This window comes from Brachyhypopomus gauderio, unplaced genomic scaffold (genome assembly GCF_052324685.1).
Source record: "Brachyhypopomus gauderio isolate BG-103 unplaced genomic scaffold, BGAUD_0.2 sc66, whole genome shotgun sequence".
NCBI lineage: Eukaryota > Metazoa > Chordata > Actinopteri > Gymnotiformes > Hypopomidae > Brachyhypopomus > Brachyhypopomus gauderio.
In genome coordinates, this window is record NW_027506887.1 from 1,882,745 (window position 1) to 1,907,408 (window position 24,664).

Genomic DNA, 24,664 nt, shown 5'->3' on the forward strand with positions numbered 1-24,664 from the left:
AGAAATGGTTCATAAACTATGCTTTCAGCAATCTTTGCATGGTATAAAGTTGTGATTGTCAGCATTCACTTCCCTTCTGAGCAGTTAAATCAGAATTTGCCAGAATTCGCCACCTACCACCAGGTTTTGCTCTTCTACCCAGGCACAACACCCTCATTACATATTCTGCCACAGCTCCACCCAGTCATGTCACTCTAATGACCTGTGGAGCCTAGCTCCGCCTACCACATCAATTTCATGACCTCTTCAGACTAGCTCTGCCCAATCCCCAAACTGCCTCCGCTAGACCCTGCCGAGCCACATCACTCTCACTACGTCCCAGCTTCTGCCAGCCACCATCATTAATAGGATTTGGATTTTTTCCTGACTTAGTGGATAAAAAAAATAATAAAAAGACACATGAAAGGATGACCTTTTATTTAATTCTTCAGTATATTTTACAGCTTTATAGATGCTATACAGAATTTCTTAAAAGAAAAGATTGCCAGACAGCGTTGATTTGTCTAGAACTCCCGAGTTTTCACACTGAGAAAAGTGAATCATAAAATTTATTAAATTAACACACACACACACACACACACACACACACACACACACACACACACACACCCCAACATTAACCCTCAGAGTCCCACAGGGACTTGAGAGGTCTGCCATGTTGAAAGCACTGGGCCCATGTTCAGCTTTTGTTTCTTCTTTCTTGGCGTGTGGCTCTGCTGGAGCAGATGAACACATACACTCACATTCAGGCTAGGCTACGTCCAGGTTAAAGGCACTGCCCGCAGCTACCTGGCCGTAAAGAAGAATTAGCCTCAGCACATTTCCAAGGCTCACCCCCGCCCACTTGGCGCAACCCATTAATAAGGGGCCGGGTTAAACGAACGCTTATGCTTGAGATGCTTGTTTTAGCTGATTCAACACAGGAGGTTGTACAGAGTAACAAAAAGCTCAACAGCGTTCCACGTCAAATTGATTGCTGCTCCCCAGTCCTGGCTCTGGATGTGATGCTGTGATACCAGAACATCAATGTGTTCACAGAGGTTCTGGGTACTATCAAGCCTGAAGGTGCTTCTGCAGGGGTTTAGGAGGGAGGAAACAGGCCAAAGCTCACATACCACCATCGTCACACTGTGCAATTCTTCACATCTCAGCCACTGGATTTTTGTGCACCCAAAAAAATTACAATGAGCATAACCATGGTGATGATATTTCTTCAGTGTTGCAGACTGTACGAACACACACACACACACACACACACACACACACACACACACACACACACACACACACACACACACACACACACTCTTTGTGTGCTGCCCAGTGCTCAAGAAGTGCACATACATTAAAGCAACACAAATCCTTTTGTTAAAATACATTTTAACAATACATATATTTTCCAAAACAGAATTAAAGGGGGAACACAAATCGTGTCGTACCCTCAGCATGGGGTTCCTATGTATTCTAGTGCCCCATCTAGTGGTGTATGTTGGTGCATGAGTGATAGAAGACTCAGCTCTGCAGCACATCATTTACATGATTAGACATATCCCCTACTTAAGTGAAAAGGGCTATATGTCCCAATTTCCTTTGGTGTAATTTCCTTTATGATGTTTTAGGCTTATGAAGTGACTGTCTGTATTTACCCACATGAGCCTGAGTTCACAATTCTCTCACAGTGGAACCACAGATCTTAGATCAGACTATATACCGTGTGCTAATGTTTTCTACATTAAATGCTTTTGGGTGCTAAATGTCAAACTTATCTGTAAGAAGGTGGTCCTACTGTGAAATCGTCTGTGAATGAGACTTCGGGTGTGTCATTAAGGCTCTGCCCTCAGACCTGTGGAACTGCAACTACCCCTGCGTTCGACTTCAGGCTGACGGAAGAGAGGCTCCATGTGAGTGCTGAGATTGCCGCTTTTGCACACTTTCGCGTTGCACCACAGAAGGTGGAACGCTCGCTTCCTCCTTCACTCGTCAGTCTCACAATGCTCTTTGTAACAGTCATGAACACTTAACCATTTCACATTTCTGTAGGGTGCAATTCAAGATGTCTGCTTCAGGACATGCTCATCTTAGCACAGACCACTGGGAAGGAATCCCAGCCTTTAAATGCATACATGCATGTAGAATGGATGGTATACAGTGATCATATCTGTTTGTCAGAGTGCACTCTTGGCTACCGAATACCAGATTGTTTCCAGTAGGATGAGTAGTTATTGATTTGAGTGGCGTGGAAACGTAACTGTGGAAGTTACTAGCAAATGACATATTGATTTACACAAGAGGGTGAGAAGCTCGTGGACTGAATACAGTGCATTGTTCACAACGGCATTAGCCAAGATGTTCCCAGGAGTGAGCGAAAAAAGACAAAGCATTGATTTTTTTTTTTTTACAATTAGCCAAACCAGCACGTGATCTGTGTTTGTCCTGGATTTAACTTTACGTTTTCTTCAAGTCTACGGTCACAGATGCCTTTTCTTTGTTTGTCTGTAGTGGCACCACGACCTTTCAGTCTCTCCTCAGCAAAGGTATCCCAGACAAAAGACACGCATGTGTTGCTGGCCGTGAGCCCAGACGCATGTGACGCTAGTGGTGAATCCAGAGGTCACAATTACAGTAGTACAGCAGCAGCGACAGCAGCAGTGGTATCAGAACGAAACGACGGACAGACTGGAGTCTTCATTTCAATCAAATGAACGAATGAACAACAAATCCCTTCTCAAAGATCCAAACCACACGAGTCAGAAACCCTCTCTCAGACCCCGTCACAGGGTGCCACTCGTCTCCCGAGAGGCCCACGTTTGGATCGCCCATGTCCTGTTAACATCCCAACCACAACAAACACACCAAACACACCTGTGCCTGGTCCTTTCTCAAGGGGAGGGGGGGTGGGGGTAAACAGGTTGTGTTGGGGTGTCCTGAGTGGAGGGTTTGAGGGGGTCGTTGAGGAGTTTCCAGGAGTCCGTGTGGGGATTCCTGGGTGGCCCCTTGCTGGGCGCGATGGGCTGAGGAACAGGGTGTGGGCCCAGACTAGCCGGGCTTGCTCTGGACCTCCTGCAGAGCCTCCTGGAGCTTCTCTCTGTATGCCAGGTAGCGCTGTTTCACCAGCTTCAGACGCTCCCTCTCTTCTTTCTCCAGGATGGCCAGAAAGTTCTGCAGCTCAGGCACAGAGAATGCATGCCACTGTGTGTATGTGTGTGTGTGTGAGAGAAAGAGAGAGAGAGAGAGAGAGAGAGAGAGAGAGAGAGAGAGAGAGAGAGAGAGAGAGAGAGAGAGAGAGAGAGAGAGAGAGAGAGAGAGAGAGAGAGATAGTGAGAAAGAGAGAGGGGGGGGGGTGAAGAGAGAGACTCATTAAAGCTTTTCAGTTTGTGAAGACTAAGAAATTAAGAAAGAAATGAAATGAGTAATTACGATATACCTTAAAAAACATAACGCTGACTTTAATAACAACCCATGTCAAAGGGTTAAAGCCCAGGTCACAGTATTTGTCAGAATTTCGTTCACATTCATGTTTTATAGACTGCTCATGTGTGCATGGCTTCAGGCTGCAGGTGATGGTGTGGAGCCACTGAACAACCCACCTCCACTTCTCCCGTCTCGTTTTCCCTCAGCACAAAGGAGAGGTTCTCTGGGTCGGGACCTGCCAGCAGACGCAGGACCAGAGGGTGCTCGGAGCCCGGAAGCTTCTGGAAGAGATCTGACACGAGCAGAAAACGGCTACGTTAGCATATTAGAGTATTTTAGAGTTAGAGTATTTTTTGCAGGCTAAATTAAAAGGCACATCAGACACAGTTTTATTTCCACTCCCTTTATGGTGCTAAATACATAATATTTTCCTTGCCAACTCTGTGTATTAATCCATACAGGAGTCAATAGTGTTACCAATAGAATTACAAAATGAGCACCCAGACCACACATGCACAAGCACCCTCAGTCACACACAGTCTACCCCCTTACACAGACACACACACACACACACACACACACACACACACACACACACACACACACACACACACTACCACCTTAAACACACACCCTCAATCACACCTTACACACACACATCCTCAATCACACCCAGACTACCCCCTTACACACACACACATCCTCAGTCACACACAGGCTACCCCCTACACAGACACACAAACACACACACACACACACACACATCCTCTACCCCCTACACAGACACACACACACACACACACTACCACTTAAACACACACACACACACGTGCGCGCACACACACACACGTGCGCGCACACACCCTCAATCACACCTTACACACACAAAAACACACACACATCCTCAATCACACCCAGACTACCCCCTTACACACACACACACACATCCTCAGTCACACACAGGCTACCCCCTACACAGACACACACACACACACACACACACACACATCCTCTACCCCCTACACACACACACCACACACACACACACACACACACACACACACACACACACACACACACACACAACCACTTAAACACACACACACACGTGCGCGCACACACACACGTGCGCGCACACACCCTCAATCACACCTTACACACACAAAAACACACACACATCCTCAATCACACCCAGACTACCCCCTTACACACACATCCTCAGTCACACCCAGACTACCCCTTTACACACACACACACATCCTCAGTCACACCCAGACTACCCCCTTACACACACACACATCCTCAGTCACACCCAGACTACCCCCTTACACACACACACATCCTCAGTCACACCCAGACTACCCCCTTACACACACACACATCCTCAGTCACACGCAGACTACCCCCTTACACACACCCACACACACCCAGACTACCCCCTTACACGCATGCACACACGCACACACACACACCACCTTACACACACCCCACACACACCCTCAATCACACCTTACACACACAAAAACACACACACATCCTCAATCACACCCAGACTACCCCCTTACACACACACACACACACACACACACACACACACCACCCCTTACACTCACCCTGGCCATCACGGTGTGTCTGCCGGTAGAGGGCGAACTTGCACGGGTTGTCCTCCACCATGTACTTCTTGAGCAGGCCCTGGATCACCTCGGTGACTGTGGTGCAGCTGCTCACGTGAAGCTGCTTGACGGTGTCACTGGGCAGGTAGAAGGACGTGCGCCTGTCCCGCCCCTCAGCCGCCTCACCGCACGCCGAGTCATTCCCGTCCTGGGGCAGCACGGTCACCGGCCGGCGAAGCTTCAGGTGGACCTTAATGAATCCAGTGTACGTGCTGTTCTCAGCCTGCAAGAGAACAGGGAGTTCTGAGGTTCTAAAGACGGTGGTGATTTTTGTCACGTGCTGTCCAGTGAAAGAGAAGAAACTCACCAAGTTCATTCCATTTTCAGACACTTTTGAGTTGTACTCCTCTAGCTTGGCCTTCACCTCCTCCTCAGTGAGGGATTTTGGACTCTCATCCTCATCACTGGTGATCTGGAAAGACACACACACACACACACACACACACACACACACACACACACACACACACACACACACACACACACACACACACACACACAGGTTAATGATTTACAGTATTTCACAAATCATATGCACCACCAAAATGCCTCTAATGCTTATAGGGTAAATTTAATCCGCGTCTCCATTTCTTGCATTGACCCTCAGGTGCTGCCCAGAAGAGGTTTCTGTTTCATCTTTGTCTCCTCAGGAAACCTCATCCTTTGTTTGCTCGTTAGGTATATGGATGAGGATCTGTGTACCAGCCTTGTAATGTTGCTTAGTTGGAAACTCTTCTACACAGCAGACAGAACGAGTGACACCATTGTGCGCGTCACTGTGGAGGTCAGGTGTGCTTCAACTCACAACAGGAGCACGTGAACGCAGAAAGCCTCGTTCAGCAGATCTGCAGACGCTGCCTCGGGTTACACAGAAGCACCTTTTCTAGTCTGGCATGTGCCCGAGTGTGATCCTCCTGTGTTCTGAGGAAGCTTGCCAAGTTCCTGAGGTGATGTTCTTTTGCTACTCAAATGCCAAAAAAAGTGTTGAATTAGATCTGTGTATATATGTGTCCAGTTTGACAAACATAAACCCTTTAGGTATTAATTAAACTGACAACTTGGCACAAGACCAGTAATTAAGACATTCTCTTGGAGTCCAGAGCTCAAACTGTCTTCCCTTGTCCGACAATGAAAAGCAGACAGTGACTGCGCAGAGCAGCTCGATGGCCAGTTCAATGGCAAAAATGGCCGTGATTCTCTGCAGTGTAATAAGAGGTTTGACCATTATGTTCACTTTTACAATCAAACACTGCAGATGACTTTCCCTACAGGGCTGTGTTAACATCACTGAGAGATGCGAGCACTATGCTGGAGTTGACTGTAATAACAGCTGTTTAAAGTTGCCATTTGGGGTTTCTGATAAACGGCACCTTTAAACACCTGTTATTACAAACAGCACCTTTAAACGCCGTTATTACAAATGGCACCTTTAAACGGCCGTTATGTGTTCTCAGGAAAGATCTATCCCAATACTGAACTAAAAATGTCCACGCTACATTTACGGCAGACTCTAACTGTAACAAGGATTGTTTCTCCACAGTGCTGAGGCAGCATTAGCTTTAATGGGTGGAGGAGGGTGGGTGGGTGGGGGGGTCGGACAGCCCAGCTAAACACGAAAGCCGCACAGACAGCAATTTCACTGACTGATCAACGACAAGCACGTAAGCTGCTTCTATTGATCTAGACAGCACAGCTCTGTGTGTGTGCCTATTCAGTGGTCTCTACTCAGGCATCTCTGCTCGTGTATGAGTGGCCATAACTGATAAGCAGCTATACCCACAGATCTATTTGTCTGCAATGACGTTCATGATTCTCCATTCAATATTCATGTGTGGTCCAATATGAATGAGCACAAATGGACAGACCTGTGTACACACTTGTGGAGTGTGTACTTAAGCCTCTGAAGACAGACTTAAGTATATATACATGTATACATAAGGGAGGTAAAGATGCAGTGCTCACTCAGTAACAGATGGGTCTCCTCCCCTTATGCAGTGCCAGCGTTTTACTTAGATAGGGCAATGTTCCATTACCTTGCTCCTTTATTCAGTCCAGCTAACAGAAAGTGGGCTTCAGCATATGAGATCTCTCCCTCCGTTTCTCCTGCCTTACATTCTGTCTCCTCCCTGCTCACTGTCTCTGTTCTCGGATTTCCCTCGCCCCTGAAACGTTCTGTAAAGACTGTTCCATTAAGACCGTTACATAACGCCCGTTTGCGTCAAAAAATGCAGGTGGAGGGGACGGAAAATATGGCAGGATTTTTAAAAACTCCTCTTGCAGAGCGAGGCGTTTTGAGGGGGCGTTCTGAGTGGGCTCTGAAGATCAGTGATATTGGAGGGAGGAAAAAAAGCCATAGCAACACGGATGATGACTGGGGTATTTTTAGCTGCTGGTTTCACTGCACTGTACGCAAAGTGCGTTTCCTTTTTCCGTCGGACGAGGAAAAGAATTAGCAGGACAGAAGCAGGATCATTTATTCATGGTGATCCTCGGGGCATCAAAGCAGCATGTTTTGCCTCGCTGAGCAGAGAGAAGCATGCACACACGCACACGCACACACACACACGTGTGCAGGGACACGCAGGGGCGCTCTCACACAAACACGCAGAGAGAGAGAGACAGAGCTAGACAGAGAGAGAGTGCGCTGAGAGATAATGGATATGACTGAATTAAGTGTAGCAGGCCAATCGTGCTCTAAACTCAGCAGTGGGTACAGCTGGAGTGTGAAGCCTTGATCTTTGCTACCAGACAGGTATCCTGGTGTACCGTTCTGACAGACTGAAGGTCTACACAGGAAATGTGCGGTGGCCTGTGCCCTTGTGCACACTGCATAATGTAGAACATCTGTGGACGGGACCGGGGCTTAAATGTGACACTGCCATATCTAAACAGCATGAAAATCTCATCTGCAAATCCAAAGCACGAGCTGTCTGGCTGGAAGCTCCCGCTTCTCAAAGCTTTCTCAACTTTTCCATGTGCATTTTCATCAGCTCCAGACCGACCCCAACGACCCGCGCTACACGGCACACTCCGCCTGCTCTTTATCCCAGCACCACCTGGGCTGTGCAGTCCAGCAGGTGAACTGGAACAGCGATGTCCTTCTCATCCCTCACGGATCACAGACGCCAGAGTTTGGATATCGTGCACCATCCTCTTCCTTCCTCCCCTCGGCCGCGCATCTCATTCACACATTCCCACGATCCCCGCAGGAATTCCTGCGTTTGTGAGGAGTGGCTACACCTAAATATATCCACCCCACACCCCCACGCCCTTCCTGCAGCCCGCACGAGCTGAGAAAGTGCTGGAGTTCAGAACAATAGGTCGGCTGGGTGGCCCCTTCGTCTCGGCCTTTTGAGCGGCCTCGTTCTGACATTAAAGTGGTGCGCAGCAGGACAGGTGGGGTTAGGGGACGAGCTTACATCAGGGCAGCTGCGGGGCTGGGATCCAGCCCTACTGTACCACGCCTGCTTTCAACAGGTTATTACGGCCCGGCCTGGGGCAGTCAAGCTCTCCAGCACCAAAAGCTAGGCAAAGCTGACCCGTTTTTAGGACTGTATTTTCTATGGTTAGGATTTGGACAGTGTTGCTTGAAAAAAGTGGTACTGTTGGAAGCATAAAGATTGGTTGAGTGGTTTATACATAAACTCTTTCTCTCTCTCACACACACACACACACACACACACACACACACACACACACACACACACACACACACACACACACACACACACACACACACACACACACACACAATGTGGTAATCTGTTCTATCCTGAGCATGAAAATGTGTGAGAATGGGCTTTGCTACCTCATTTTCAATTCTGCAAGCCTCCCAGCTACAAAAGAGATCTTTACATCTCAATTGCAATAAAGATCCACGTATACTGAAGAGTGCAATGCGAGCATATCAGCAAACGTGTGGCTGAGTAAGTTGATGGGAGACCATGTGGTAGAAGAGCACCAACCTATGACCAGGAATAGCTGTGTGTGAGTGGGTGGATGTGTGAGTGGGTGGATGTGTGGGTGGGTGGATGTGTGAGTGGGTGGATGTGTGGGTGGGTGGATGTGTGAGTGGGTGGATGTGTGGGTGGGTGGATGTGTGGGTGGGTGGATGTGTGAGTGGGTGGATGTGTGGGTGGGTGGATGTGTGGGTGGGTGGATGTGTGGGTGGGTGGATGTGTGGGTGGGTGGATGTGTGGGTGGGTGTGAAGGTGAAATCAGTGGGTACTGTGTGAAATATCTTCTTGCTTCATACATTTCTCTCTTGCTTATAGTATCTGGCATCTCAACAGGAGGTGACCCACATCACTCACACACACACACACCTCAAGTCACTCACATTGCCTCACAGAGAGGAGTCTTGTCACTATGGCAAAATCAAGATTTCAAAAATCGTTCTTTCTATGTTTATTTTTGGGCGTGAAACTCATTGAGCTCTGTGGAGGGTCGTAACCTTCAATACTGCATCATCACAGCCTTGGCACAGCAGAACATAAGATCACCACAGCCTGCGATACTGCTATCACTAATCTTTCCGTCTCTGCGAGCGCTTCCTTATATAGACCTTAACCATGCTTCAATTCACTTCTTTTCCCAGGAAGGGTGACGGTTAAACGCTTGCTTAAAGTCCTGAAATGCTCCACATATGATCAGCTCTGTCTCTTGCACTCATAGCTGTGCTCTCTGCAGACGGAGCACCGTGTCACACCACCACAGTTTCCTGTGCATGCAAAGCTGCCTCTGTGCAGCAGGTGAAAAATGGCTGTGTGGAAACCTGTTGTTGAAATGGCTCTGTGGCTAGCCAAGGACGCCAACGTCCTGATTTTAGTCTTTTGGTTTATTCTAGACAAGGCAGGGCAGCTCTATTTTCATGAATTCAAAAATCTCACAAAGGTTATTGGGATCTTAAATTTAATATAAAATGAATTCAAAGTTCAGGTTGAACTACGTTGCTCAATTTGTTGGTCTAAACAGCTGTCATGACAAAGCAAATGAGTACTCTCCAAGAAGACACAGGACGCTTCGTGGAACCCACACTGTCTTGTTCCTGCTAATGAGCCCAATTGCCCTGTGGTAACAAAAATAACAGACTGCATGTAAACTTCCGAAAAAAAAAAGTACATAGGCAGGAAAAAATGTCCTTGACGTGACCATGAGGGTACTCCAGACGGTTTAACAACCGCACCCCTATTTGGAATCATCTTTCATTGTGCGGTCACGTTCAGACTCAGTCCTCACATCCAAGGCCACAGCCTTGGTCCTGAACCAGGCCTGGGTCCTGAACCAGGCCTGGGTCTAGAAGTCCTGAACCAGGCCTGGGTCTAGAAGTCCTGAAGTCCTGCTGTACCGCATGCAAAAGGGCACCCACTATCAGGCCGAAGATCAGCTCACGGAGCAAGCCAGCACGGGGAGGGGCCGGCCTACGCTATCGCACGGGGCATCTCGGTGTCGTCAGCTGACCTGAGGCCTCTCAGGTTAATTAGGTAACACGATGCCCTCGGCGGTCGACCGGGGCCGTGTAGAGGTCGCTCAGACCTGATCCTCAATCGCTCCCGAAGCCGAGGTGACTGACAGCGCACACCCGACCAGCCCCCAGGTGATGAGCACCGGCAGAGACCTGCTCCCATAGCACTGTGCTACGTTAACAGAGGCAGCATTGGCTGGAACCCACATCTACATTTTGGTGCAATGGTCATTGCATTAGATATAAAATATGTAAATGAGATGTTAACTGCTCTCTTAGACTGCATACTACCGAGACCACATGGACGTCCATCCCTGCACCTGACCGCACCCTGAGGAAATGACCTTTAAGGTAAATTAAAGGCTAATGCAAATCTTCAGCTGATGGTTAAGAGACTTTAAGGTAACTGGGCTGGACATGCTGAACAGGGTTTGCAGTAAAAGGGCCTGCAGAGGAGCTGGACGGACCTGGCTCAGAACATTCATATATTTATATATATACAAATATGATAATATTTCAACATTCCACACTACGTGCGTTTTACACTTCGCCTCATACAGCACAATGGCTATGAAGAATGGGACGGTCTAAAACAGGGGTGCCCACAGTTTTCAGCTTGTGAGCTACTTATAAGATGACCAAGTCAGAAAGATCTACCGGGGTGGCGGCGAACGTAATTTGTTGAGCGGGGGGGGTGGGGGGGGGGGGTGGCGGCGAACGTAATATGTTGAGCGGGGGGGGGGGGGGTGGCGAACGTAATTTGTTGAGTGGATTGCAGATTGGCTACAACCGTCAGTGCAGATGTGCGATCCATCTACTACTATTTTATGTGACGCGATCTACGCACATTCCTTCGCGATCGACCGACACTTCCTTCGCGATCGACCGGTCGATCGCGATCGACGTAATGAGCACCCCTGGTCTAAAAGCTTGAGGTGGTGCTACTCCACCCTAAGGTGGAAGCGCTGACCCTGGGTGTCAGGCGTGGGAAGTCTGGAAGGTCTGGAGCTGAATGACCAGGCGGGTGCTCATATATATCAGGGTGCAGGCTGGGTAACTGGCTCACTTCCTTTTGTCAAGCAGTGCCTGATGGCACCACATATTTCATGCTGTAATTTTCATATCCAAGATGCTGCAGGGGACACAAAGAGATTGAATAAAATGCTTCAGTGTCATTAAATGCATCTCTCTGCATTACATCCAAGCCATCATCATATCATCTCTCTCTCTCTATCTCTCCATCTTTCCTCTAATTTCTGCATGATGGAGGCTGTGGGAGGGGGGAATCCTCTTTCCACAGTTGTAGATTTCACAGCCCTGTGTACATGCAAAGCTCCTTGACCTTTGTGATGGTGTACACAAACTCAAGCTCACAACAAACCAAAGAGCAATGCCTCAAACAAGATGCCATCTCACACACACACACACACACACACACACACACACACACACACACACACACACACACACACACACACACACGTCATTCCCTTTTATGATACCTAATGCAAAAGCTGTTGGTGCCAATTATGCAGATTGTTTATCGATCCATCCACTGCACCAAAGTTCCTCGGTCTCTGTCTACCCTATAACATGCATTAGCCTACAGTCAGCAAGGGCGGGGGAAAGGGATTTTTATGAATCATTTCCAGAGATTAGCACATCTTAAAAAAAAAAAAACCACATTAGCAACACTGCCGTGTGTGATGTGTGACTGGAGGCCCTGCTGTTCTGTGCCCCCGAACCCATTTTTTTGCTGCCACACACACACACACACACATACACACATACACACAATTCTTCTATTGGAAATTTTTGAGTGCAGTTCTGGAGCAAAAATCTAGAGTGCAGTTCTCCTAAACATTTGCTTAGCCTCACCATTCAAATGTTCATGTCTGGTTGGCTTGACATGTTGATCAAGGTCTGAAGAAGCTTACAACAACTCTGTAGGTGGTGTTGCCTTTCGCTATGTAGAACACTGCTTATATTTGGATAGAGAGTGGCTCCAAGGTTTGAGTGTGACGTATTACACATAGAAAGTGATGGGTTTCTCCAGTGTGTGTGTAATAAATCCCATGACATGTTCAGAGTTGCAGGTTTCATTATCTTCTACTGATTATGATGAAGACAGACAGATATCCGCCACACAACCATACAGAAAGCACAGTAAGCTCTCTTCTCAACCACTTCCTATAGAGACAGCGCACTAGGGACATGATTACAGCTCTGACACATTTAAGAGGAAACGGACTGTTCCTAGATCAGTAAAGTCATTCTTAGAAGAAGTTACACTGCCAGCTCTGCAGCTACTACCTACACTGTATACAGTGGCTGCACTTCTATCTTTGCAAACAATATCACGAAAGACATCCTGGCAAACAGTGTCACACAAACAGCACATACAGTTTGCAGAATTCCCAATCCTGGCAAATGAAAATCAAAGCCCAGTCCTCCCACTAGAGTCGTGTGCGCACCTTGAATCAAAAAAAAAAAAAAAAGCTAGGTATACTAAAATTATATCTGACAACACAAGCCCGGTTCTGTTGGCAACCCACATTCATGCACTCTAAACTAGACAACCCACATCTTCCCTGGATAGATAACGGGAGTGAGAGGATAAATAATTTAATGTCTAAACGTAGTGCCTGTCCAAACCCGACACCGCCATGGACCTGGTGGATCTGGATTCAGGTCAAGGAGGGGTTTAGGAACAACATTTAAATGAGTTACACGGCGCATTACTGTAGGGGCCCGTGAGGCAGATATCTGCTGAAATCTTCTGAAACTTCCTCCCAAAGTCCAGAATCTTCATCTCATCTTTAGAAAAAAGGTAACAGGGAATCGTAATTTGAACTAGTGCCAAAAATGCCCCCGTGGTTAGGAGAGCTATGTTCAAGAAACTGCATAAACAAATTAGCCAACAAATGAAGTCTTTCGAGCAATCTCTGGGTCTCAGTTGTGATCCTCCTCACAAAATAAAGGTTTGAACACAAACTGAAATGAAGATTGACTATAATCGGTACTCTGAAGCTCGCTCTAGCATCAACGCAGCGAGGAGTCCTTTCCATCCTACGCTACAGACGCACGGCTGGGGGTGGACGTTTTGTGTCATGTGCTGGGGGAGACTGCAGCGGTCCAGAAGGTCAGAAGATGCAGTTAATGAGATTCAAGTGCAAGGGCACCATAAGGGAAGAAACGTGCGCTGGCTTCAGAGCACTGGTCACCTGACCCTGGCGTCTCACGCAGATGAACTAGCCCAGACTTTAATGAAGCTTTCGTAACACTGGGGGAGGATCGAGGGATCGGGACACCAAACATTCATTCTCTTTAACATTTAAGACATGTAATGTTGCATCTGGATGCTAAAACTCATTATCAGGCTGATAAGAAAACACTGATGTAATTTGTTATTTAGCCTTTACCGAAACCGCTGGGCCATATTACACTCAAGAGCACCACACTAGACAGCTACTGATATTTGAATTCTCCAAGTCATGAAGCAAAAAGCCAAACGAGGTTGACATACATCACATTCTAACTGCAGGACAAGATGGCTGCATGTTTAGGCTGTTTACATAAACAAGGGGAAACTGAAAAGCAGTTGCTATGGCAATTAGCCTACTCTAACCAACAAGAAAGAAAAAGTAGCGGGAGGAACTGTTGTAGCCTTCAAGGAGGGGTTGGGGCGTTGTTCCCCTGTTAAACATTCCACTAGTAGGATTTCCACCTTCAAAACACTTTAGGTTACGCCATATGTGAGAGTACCACACTCACTGAGAACCAAATACACCACATAAAAATGAGGATGTAAGTCTAAGCTGATTATGTGTTCACCACCATCACTCCTCGAGAGTTGGGAAACAGTTGAGAAACTTATAGAAATGAGTTCACAACCTAATTTCCATTCTGCCACCTCCCCCCTTCCACCCCCCCACCCACACCCCCACACATATCCGACAACCAGCACTTCTCATTTCTCAGCACCTGCTCTCCTCTGTCCCTGTTCCCCTTGTCACCATTGACCACGACTTCCCCCTCCCCCGCGTTACCTTGGCCCCTTGCTTTCCATGTGGCCGTCGGAAGAAGGAGGTTTTGGCAGTGAAGAAGGAGAAATCATCGCTCTCTTCGTCCAGGCTGCAGTAGCCACTGCTCATGCTATTGCTGCCAGTCATTTGCGGGGCCGGGATCAGGTTGGTCGACTCAGCATCCGTCCGGAGAGGGGCCTCCAGGGGCCCCTAGCACCGTTCCAGGCTCCAGGCAGCGCAGAGAGCGATGGGGAGACCGCCGGCTAACAGCGTGGGCCAGGGCTCCCGGCTGTCTTTGGAGGAGCAGACGTGGAGCTCCGAAAGAGAAGCGATTGCCGTGCTTCCGCGTTCGACAGAGCGCGTGGCAAAATAGGTTTCGCAAAAGGCTGTTCCTGTTCCTGTTGCTCACGCGAGAACCTAGACGTCAGAATCTGCATAGAGCGGCAGGAACGACGACGGCTCAATGCCCCGCGCCTCGGGTCTGCGCCGGCCCGGCAGAGAGAAGCAGAGGAGGACGGGAGAGGAAGACGTGACAGCTCGACGGCGGACGGCTCAGGCTGGCAGGCTGTCGCGGGTGAGCGCCGGTCCATCGGCCGCGGCTCTGGGTGAAGTTCCTGAGTGCGTGCGGTGGAGCGCGGCGTGCTGTGGAGGAAGAACGCTTGGAGCGATGCTGAGGCTGCAGAAGAGAGTGCTGGAGATCAACCGGCTTCTGACTGCCTGCTTCACTCAGACGGAGGAAGAGCAGAGCTGACGTGTTACACCTCCCTCCCACTCCCTCGCTTTCTCACGCTTGCTCGCCTGACTACAGTGCTCAGACTGCCTCCCTCCTTCTCTCAATCACACTCTCTCTCCACCCTCTCTTTCTCTCTCCACCCTCTCTTTCTCTCTCCACCCTCTCTTTCTCTCTGCCTTACTCCACCATATGTGGTTGGGTCTGCTATCTGCCTGTGAGCTCACAAACCTCCTCCCTCCCCTGTATCTCTTCCTGCACAAAACTGCTCAACCATAGCCACTTCCTCTTAATGGAGAGAGAGAGAGAAACAAAGTGAGAGAGAACATGAGAGATAGAGAGAAAAAACATGAGAGAGAGAGAGAGAGAGACTGACAAACATATAGATCCACCTCAGAATACACAGAGATCTGCCTCAAACCATGCAATCAGCATGCAGTCCTATAGGTCCTGTTTTACATAACACCTGATATGCAAACTGAATTGCAAATGTAGCTAAACAGAGCTGAGCCATTAGTGCAGCCTGTCAGACTAGTAAGCTCTGATAGCTGCTTATGTTGAGATCACTCTTCTGTAATGAGCTTTTGAAAGCCCAAGGTAGAATTTAATGGCCTTCATAACTTGCGATATAATGTTACATGTTCTCTTAATAATTCATCCCACTGCTTTTCAGTAGTATAATGATGAGAAGAGTGTGCCCAACAATAATACCCCCCCCACACACACCCACACACACACACAAACCTCACTGCAAGACCTCTCTCTCGCTGCCAGAGCATCTTATTAAAAAATCCACATCTGGAGGTCAAAGATTAGTATGACCTTTGAACTCACTTAGTCTTCCATTAGCCATGCCTAACCTTAACCTTTAACCCTGACCTTGAATAGTCAAGACCATCTGAAAACACAATGATGAGAGATCAAAGGTCTCCAAACAGCAGTTTGGGTCTAGATCCCATAAGCGACTTTGGAACTGGGTGCGTGGAGGAAGGCAGACACACATCCATCAGAAGAGAGACCTTCATCTGCACCTTTCTACTCTCTTCTCAGCATCTATTTACCAATGTGCAAGACTGCCTTCACAAACATGGAAACTAAATGTTTTTTATATAGATCCTGATGAAAATACCCCCCCCCCCCCCCCCCCCACACACACACACACACACACACACACACGAGAGATAACCTCTTTAAATGTGGAGAAGCTGAAGGGATATTTCGATCTCATTTTGTCAGAGTTCCATTCTATTCAAGTCTACTGGAGGTTAGCCCTTCAGAGACCAGCCGGTTCTCTCCTGTTTTCAGTCGATGCAGCTGAGAGTCGATGCTCTTTGCATCCTGAGGCCCAGAGCGCCATGCGTGGCCATAAGCGCCACTGGCATCTTCAGTGCGTGATGGTGACGGTAGATGAGTGAGCTTCTGCTAAAAGGATCCAACAAATTACCCCTCGTCCAGGCTTTCAGTCACATGATCATAATCAATGAGACAGGCGACAGGGAGAAGATGAAGGAGATGAAGATTGCTCTCCGGGGGCTTTAGCTATTGACTGCTGTAAAGGGGGGGAAGCTCCTCCCCACCACCATACCCTCGGCTGGCATCAATATATCAGAGTTCCACCCTGCTGGGGGGCCCGATCACAGCCCCTCACGACCAGCAGGGGGTTCTTTGCAAGCACGCCGGGATAAACAAAGGAGATCAATGTCGTAGAAGAGAGGAGCATGTGGAAGCAGACCTACCCAGCTATAGGAACGCATTACGGCTGTGAGAATGCAGGGAGCAATGGTGAGAGAGAGCCTCAGGTTGAACTGATCCACGATTCACCACATGCTCACCCACATTGCCCTGCTCAACGGTGGGCTGCGAGTTCGGCTCTACGTGCCGCTGAACTGAATCGGATGGTGCAGAAAGGTGCCGGACACTAAAGTAGACGTGAAGTGACAGGCAAGAGCACTGAAGAGAGGAACTGGTCAAAAGCATCGAACCAGGCGATGTCTCATTCAACGCAGCAGTGGATGTTTTGCTGTTATAATGCTCTGTAACACCTCCGAGTGACAGGGCTGTACTGAGATAAAAGGTCTGCAGGAGGCCATCTGGTTTGGACTTGGTCATGTCCGAGAGAAGCAGCTCTTCTTACACGCTAGTGTTAAATGGAGCGTTGGAAGCCTCCATATGATCCGTGTGTGATACCCTCATCAGTGACACCTTACCCCATGACCCCCCCCCCCCTCCCCCACTGCCCCAGCCGCTGCCTTTAATAATGCACGGAGGCTCCGTTTTCCCCACGCGGCCTGCACTCGTAAAGCGAACCCTCAGACCAGCGCCCAAAACAGCGGGACGCTTTGTTTTCACGTGGCAAATATTCATGCCACCTCACGTGCCATCCTCCAGGGCGGTGTAACCGTGACCCTGTGTTCCAGCACCAGTCAGAGCTGATGGAGCGCCGTCGCTAGGAGACCAGAGCAGCCAGCGCAGATCCACCACGCATGCGCACGCACGCTGCCGTTTCACCTGCGCCACCATCAAAACGCCTGCGTGCTAGTGAGTAAAGGCTGGGGAAGGGAGTGGAGTGGCCCCTCTGCCATAAGTCTCTCCCTCTCTCCCTCATTCTGTGGTATCTATGCTGCAAAGCATCCTGGCAATGGGGCTGTATCTGCACGCAACACTACAGTGTATGAATAGCAAGAAAGATAGATCTGCCAGTTTATTCTTCCAGGAAACTGAGGGGAGGCCAACAGGGAGGAAAGAGATCACCGTTTTGCGTAACAGGTGCGTGTGTGTGTGTGTGTGTGTGTGTGTGTGTGTGTGTTGGGGGGGGGGGGGGGGGGGGGGGTACACAGTTAGACAAAGGCCATAACACTGAGAGAAGAGCACACTACCGGAGATTTGCATACTACTCTTTAGGAGCACTGTAAACATACGATTTAGCTGGTGCTTTCATCCCGGCAGGGACATGCATATCTGCCCAGGCCTTGTGAGTATGTGGATTCGTATGTAAGATAGGCAGTGTGTGTGTGTACAGTATGCACAGCATGACCAGGAAGGTCTCATGTGAGACATTCATTAGAATGCAAACAGGAAGACGTTACTCTGAGAGGTGATAAGCATCAGTCCATATATGAATGACACAGATGGAGAGAGATCAACTCTGCATTATCCCCTAGTGCTCACACTGCATGCTGAGGGCGAGTGCTGAATGTATGCAAGTGTGTGTACTGCTGCTTGCATCTGAGAGACAGTGGCTGTGTTTGTAGTACACAGGCACGAGAGAGGAAAAAGGAAGTCTACGTGATGCAAGTGTGGCTTTTCTCAAGGGGCAACAAAGCTCTACCAAATCCCCCCCCCCCCCCCCCCCCCCCCCCAAAAGAAAACCACCCCAATCATCACATGCATGTAGGGTAACTGCTGTGTTAATTTGTAGTCTAGCAACATGCTAATCTCAAATACATGGTTACATGAACCCTGAGCCTATGGACCCTGAGTCCTTGCTAAGGGAAACATAGGCAGTGACAATAAAACAGGGTAAACTAAAACAAGGTTAAGGCTAATGCTAAAGATAAATGCTAAGGTAAATGCTAAGGCTAAGGCTGGGGGGGGGGGGGGGGGGGGTGTTCAACTTTGCATACTCTCGTGCACTTTCATTGGCAGCGGCAATTAAACCCTGCACCTCATGCTAACGGCTACTTCAGAATTGCAGATCATGAAAGTAGACCTCAGCCCACAGCCCAACGACACACGTGTCATATGTAAAGCAGCCCATCTTTATGCATTTCCTTTGGGATGCTTATTCTCCCTGTAGGTGCACAGGAAATGACTGGCACATTGATAATGCCTTTGTAATAATTACATTGTGACAGAATGGTTGCATTTCAATGGCCCTGAGCTGTTCGGTCTCTCTCCCGTCATGAGTGACCACATTAAAAGAGTCTGGATCTGGCAAGCTACGACACAATGGATGTCAGTCTGGAAGCTTTTATGTTCACTGCTAATTGAGTTGATGTCCTGGATGCTTAATGTTTATTAGGTTTTAAGGTCTGCAGATCCCTGTGATATGAGCACTCGCATTTACATCACTATATGAAAAAGAGACCCTTTACCAACAGGCTCGGGTCAGCGGGTCCCTCTTGTGGTGAGTTGTAATATTACAGTTCCACCTGCTCCAACATTAACCAAATGTCAAAACTAAACAAATGTTTTGACCAAGTGGCCTTTTGTTATCTCACTGCTCTGGAGACACAAACGCAGCAGTGTGGTGCCCTGCTTGAGAGCAGGTGTGCATGTTTTAGCTCTGAAGAGTTACGACAATGACCAAATGCTCCCCAGAACTTTCAGGCCATGTCTGCTGGGCGGTTCGTCATCAGTGACAGAGTGTAAATGGAAACGGTCAGTGGAAGTAATACAGCTGGACAGAGTTACCATGAAGGACGAAAGGACAGGAGAATGGCTTCTGCTTCTCTCCAGAACAACTAATGTGCCACAGTGTCGCAGAATGTCATTAGGGAGTTTCAGTTAGCAACGTTACGGTAAAACATTGGATTGGCTTGTTTCTTTCGTAGCATTTTATGAAATCCTTAAATATGAAATTTAGATTTGTAGTGTGTGTGTGTGTTTATAAACACTCTCTCTGCATTAGTATGCATTAATATCCCCCTTAGTGCCCCTTAGTCTGTGTGTGCATACTGAGATGTGAATTTGCATGCGCAAGTCAGACTGGCCCTGGAAGGCTGACAGGCTGACACTGCCCCTGCTGTTTCTGCCAGGGGCAATCATTTCCTGCTTACCCATGGACCATCACTTCCTGCTTACCCAGGGGCCATCACTTCCTGCTTACCCAGGGACCATCACTTCCTGCTTACCCAGGGACCATCACTTCCTGCCTGCCTAGGGGCCAAAGTAAGCTCATCACGATGATCTGAGACGAACAGATACGCCACCTTCTGGCCATTTTCTCATTTGACCTTATCTGAGATGAAGTTTTAAATGTGACAGTGACTAAACCATGAGCACTAAAGCTTAGTTCACAGCTGGTAAGCTGCTGGTCTTTGACGACTTTAGTCAACGTGTGACTCAGTGATAACAAAACACCCGCTTCACACTCAATACAAAACTGATAAAACCGTCTGGAAGACCATTTTCTTTGCTTTTTTAAAAAACTAACAATAAACAGCAGATGAGCAAGCCTACCTTCAGTGGAGGTGTTTTGGAGATTTGCCTGCAGGGGGCGATATTGGGTGACCCCTCTGCCTGCCCTTCTGTCTGGTTGCAGTCAAGCTGAACAAGGCCTTCACAGTGCAGGTGACAGGTGTAGCTGCAGTCTGGCATGACGGTGAAACAGAGCACAGTTAGTAGCTGACCACACACAGACAAAAACATCACTGTGCAAAGAAGAGCGATGTGCTCTCCTTCAGGTCCTGTGCACATGGGGGTTGGTTTAGGGAAGGGAGTGAACACATGTTGTGTGAGAAGGATTCAACACAGGACTGGGATGTCACTCAAGCCTAAAGCACACCTACGTGATTATACGTCTGTGTCATCCAGCGAGGCTGGGAGTGTGTCTAACACATACAGACACACCCACCCACCCAACACACACACACACACACACACACACACACGCGCACGCACGCACGCACGCACGCACGCACACAATCCCTGAGACTGTGTGATATCACACAGAGCCATAGAACATGGGTGTTAAAGTCAGACTACTCAGGCCAAGTGGGCTGGGGCTGGACCAAAATCTGTAACTGGCTAACTCATTAATATTTTAGTTTATCAATCATTTAAATGTAGATTTTGAATGCAAAATTAATGTATTATATATTTTTTCTGATTAGCTTGCAAGCTAGCTTGCTAAGTTTATAACCTAATTCTATACTATAGAGCATATTACATGTTGCCCCCTTGTGGAATAACAGGGACTAGTTATTTTTTCATTTCTAAAGAAGGATTTTTCAATCCAGTTGTGATCCACAACATGATTTTAATTTTAAAACATTCTAAATATACCAGGTCAGAACCATAATTGGTCTGGTTCCAGCCAACAGACCATGGGTTTGACTTTCCTATTTTAGGACATTTTATTCTAGGGTTTCAATTTACATGACAGGCCTTCATACACTGAACAGAAACGCAATAGGGAAACACTGAACAGAAACGCAATAGGGAATAGTTATTGGATTCACTTTAAAAGTGAATCCATCCTAAAAGTGTGAACCTTTCAATAAAATAACACTGTTTAATCAAATCATATTGCTAAAATTAATAATCCAAATGTAAATGTAGAATAGCTATTTCTACAGTCTTCTGTAACAATGCTTACAGTAAAACAACTACAGTGACAGATGTTCTGGAAGTCATCACAATGTCAAATGATGCATTGCACAAGAGACATCAAAATCTGCATTTTCAGCATTGCTTAAACACTATATTATAATGAGGTTAACTCGTCAGGTGTACTACTACATAATTGCTTCATTTCATTAGATGGCGCTAGAGAGCCAGAGTGCAGAGACCTGCAGAATGAGGTCATTTAAATAGTGGTGCATACAGATGTTTTGCAAAGGCCACCAAAAAAACTGTCCATTGATGCAAATGGCAATCCAGAGCAATGCTTCCTCCCCATGTTACAAAACAAGTACATACATAATAAAAAAACATTTGCTCTGAAACCAGAAGAAATGCTAGAAAATCTGTGCATCTGGCCTGATCAGAGACCTGCTCCTGAATCCTAAACCCAGCGTTGAATGTTATGAGAGAAAATGAGAACCCTGTTCTCAGATCAGCCGCAGAGTGAAGCCAACCCGAAAAGCAAAACGCCGATCTCTGGGCATCCACAGGACTCCCATTCACGCCTTATTCCTAACTGCAAGGTAACCAAGGCAACGGATCTCTGCAGCCATGGATATGCTCCAGGGTGCCTAAGACTTCAATAACAGTCTTGCTGCGAATCAGACGGGTCTCTCTGAATCAAGAGGCGTCCGTCATCTGCGCTTACAGTGTTAGCACCACATGCTAATGTGACAGTGATGGAGTTAACTGGGAGGGCATCTTCTGGGTTTATTCTAACCAGTTTCACAAGGGAGCTCTTGTTTGCTTGTTTCTTTCCATAGGCAGAAGCAGCACAGTATTGATAGTGGGGAAGTGTGTGTGTGTGTGTGTGTGTGTGTGTGTGTGTGTTGGGGGGGGGGCTACAGCAGAGTGGCTGATTATCAGTGCTGGTCACATTGAGGAGTGTCAGAGAGAGAACGGTGGGTCAGCACTCCCACAGGGATTTCTGGGAAAGCCTTCAAATCCTCCACAGCAACTCCGGTAGCCAGAGGAACTGGAGTTCACCCTTTTTTGGCCACCTTTCATCAGTGGGATATCATAGGCGTGGAGCTCTGGTCAGCAGTGAGAGGGAGATGGTCCAAAGCAAACAGCGTAGTCCAGGATCAGGAAATGCGTCTCTGGGCGGAGGGGAGATGGGCTTCCGTCAGTAACGGTGCAATCCAACCAAGCTAGAGCGTAGCCTTAGCAACGGACCGATCCAACTGAACTGCAGTGTATGCTGATGCTGCTGTTCAATGACACCGCTACCTTAGCTTGGGGGACTCAACTCAACACGCTGATGTCATTCTGGAGATGCCTACATCCACAGCAGCAATTAGATGTTTGTGAGTGTGTGTGTGTGTGTGTGTGTGTGTGTGTGTTCAAGGTGGATGATGAATAGGGAGCAGGGTTGTAGGGAGTGGAGGGTTGGATGCTGATGGCCGACCAAGTCTGTCTGTGGGTTGGAAAGACTCTTGACGTTCCTGCCAATTGATCTCATCAGAGACCGGCAAACCATCCAAACACAAGCTGGATGTTCTTGGATGTGGAAGCTGGTTTCCCCAGGTGACTGCAGCTGTGGGCATGGTGGTGAAGTTACAGCCAACTCGTCTTGGCTGGGGATCGTGAGCTCTGGAGTCCTCTGGGCCTAAATCCACAGTTAACACAGCACTTGTTCATGGAGAAAAAACCTTCAACTGTTCTGAAACCACTGCTGGCATTCAAACTTTTGAAGACCTTATAAGCAGTAATACGTTCACTAGAATTTAAAGACAATACTGTACATGTGGAATTCACCATAATTTTTTGCCATGTGTTGGACTTCCTCAGGGGAACCACTCCTAACAATTCAGCACTCAGTGGGCCTGTCCCTTTAAGAACTACTTCCCATTCCCACAGGCCACTTCCCCATCACCAAAATGTTCAGAAATGTCCAACAGCTGACTACTTTGAAACATTCTTGTGTTTTAGGGCTGCCTGAATTCCCCTGCCATAACTGGGCTGCGGAGACTCTCTTTAGGGAGGGAGAAAACGGTCCTTGTCCTCCTGCGCCTCCTCCACCTGCGCCTCCTCTTGGCTTCTATGGACATTTCTCATCTCCTCTTGTCCTGTTTTCTCCATCAGCATTTTCCTAAATAGGTTCCATGACAGAAAATAGATTGGTGGCACTTTTCTGCTGCTCCCCCCACCCCGCCTTCTTCCTCCTACCCACCCACCCTCTCCCTGCCTCCCTCCGCCCCCCTGCTCAGTTTCTGGCAGTGTCAGCAGCATTTTCTGGTGCTTTTCTTTCTCTCTGCCACGTCCAGCGTTTTGACCCGCTGTCCTTGTCCCATGAAGCCAAGAGGAACTGGTGCACAGGCAAGATGAATGAAGGTCTCATCAGGACACTGGACTCACTGAATGTGTCATGCTGGCAACAAGCCAAATTAGTTCCAAATTACAAAATGACCATAATGTAATTTGTGTTTGTACATGAATATTCATTGATTAGTACTTAATGGTTCTGGTAATTCTGTAACAACCTCATTAGAAGTCTGCCGGCACACTCTACAGAGCAGCAAGATAAACTTGACTGCAATATAGAAGAATATTCACTCAAGCGAACTGTTGATGTACAGAGCTACATTTACAGAGCTGCATCTACAGAGCCGCATCTACAGAACCGCATATACAGAGCTACATCTACAGAGCTACATCTACAGAACCGCATATACAGAGCTACATCTACAGCGCTCCATCTACAGAGCTACAGAGCACCATCAGAGCTTAATACAAATTGTTTTGCTTGTATTGTCTTTAAGCCTATAAGGTGAAGTTTTAGCTAGCATCAGAAAATCCTCTCTCTACCTCTCTCATGAGGAATCTGGACCCATACATTTGTAAAGCTGCTTCATGTCAAAAATAAAACTTCTAATCTAGTTCTATTGCCCAGAGACTAATAGAAACAGCAACTGGAAAGCAGAGAGCATCTACCAGTGGGACCGGACATGTGAGCAACACAAAAAAAACAGATTCCCAGAACCAAGCTCTGGATCTTGCAGTAGGAAATTCATTA

General features: G+C 47.8%; 1 protein-coding gene across 1 annotated transcript in view; it reads right to left on the minus strand.

Moving 5' to 3' along the window:
- Nucleotides 1-2,321: 2,321 nt before the first annotated feature.
- The window catches only part of rassf5 (Ras association domain family member 5), a 33,365-nt gene continuing 11,022 nt past the window's right edge, over nucleotides 2,322-24,664 (minus strand). Inside the window, exons 2-6 of the mRNA XM_076989229.1 lie at nucleotides 20,485-20,615; nucleotides 5,392-5,496; nucleotides 5,025-5,307; nucleotides 3,588-3,703; nucleotides 2,322-3,189 (exon numbers count right to left, since the gene is read on the minus strand). Of these exons, the coding sequence (XP_076845344.1) occupies nucleotides 3,037-3,189; nucleotides 3,588-3,703; nucleotides 5,025-5,307; nucleotides 5,392-5,496; nucleotides 20,485-20,615 (788 nt within the window). The 3' untranslated portion in view covers nucleotides 2,322-3,036. The remainder of the gene's footprint in view (nucleotides 3,190-3,587; nucleotides 3,704-5,024; nucleotides 5,308-5,391; nucleotides 5,497-20,484; nucleotides 20,616-24,664) is intronic.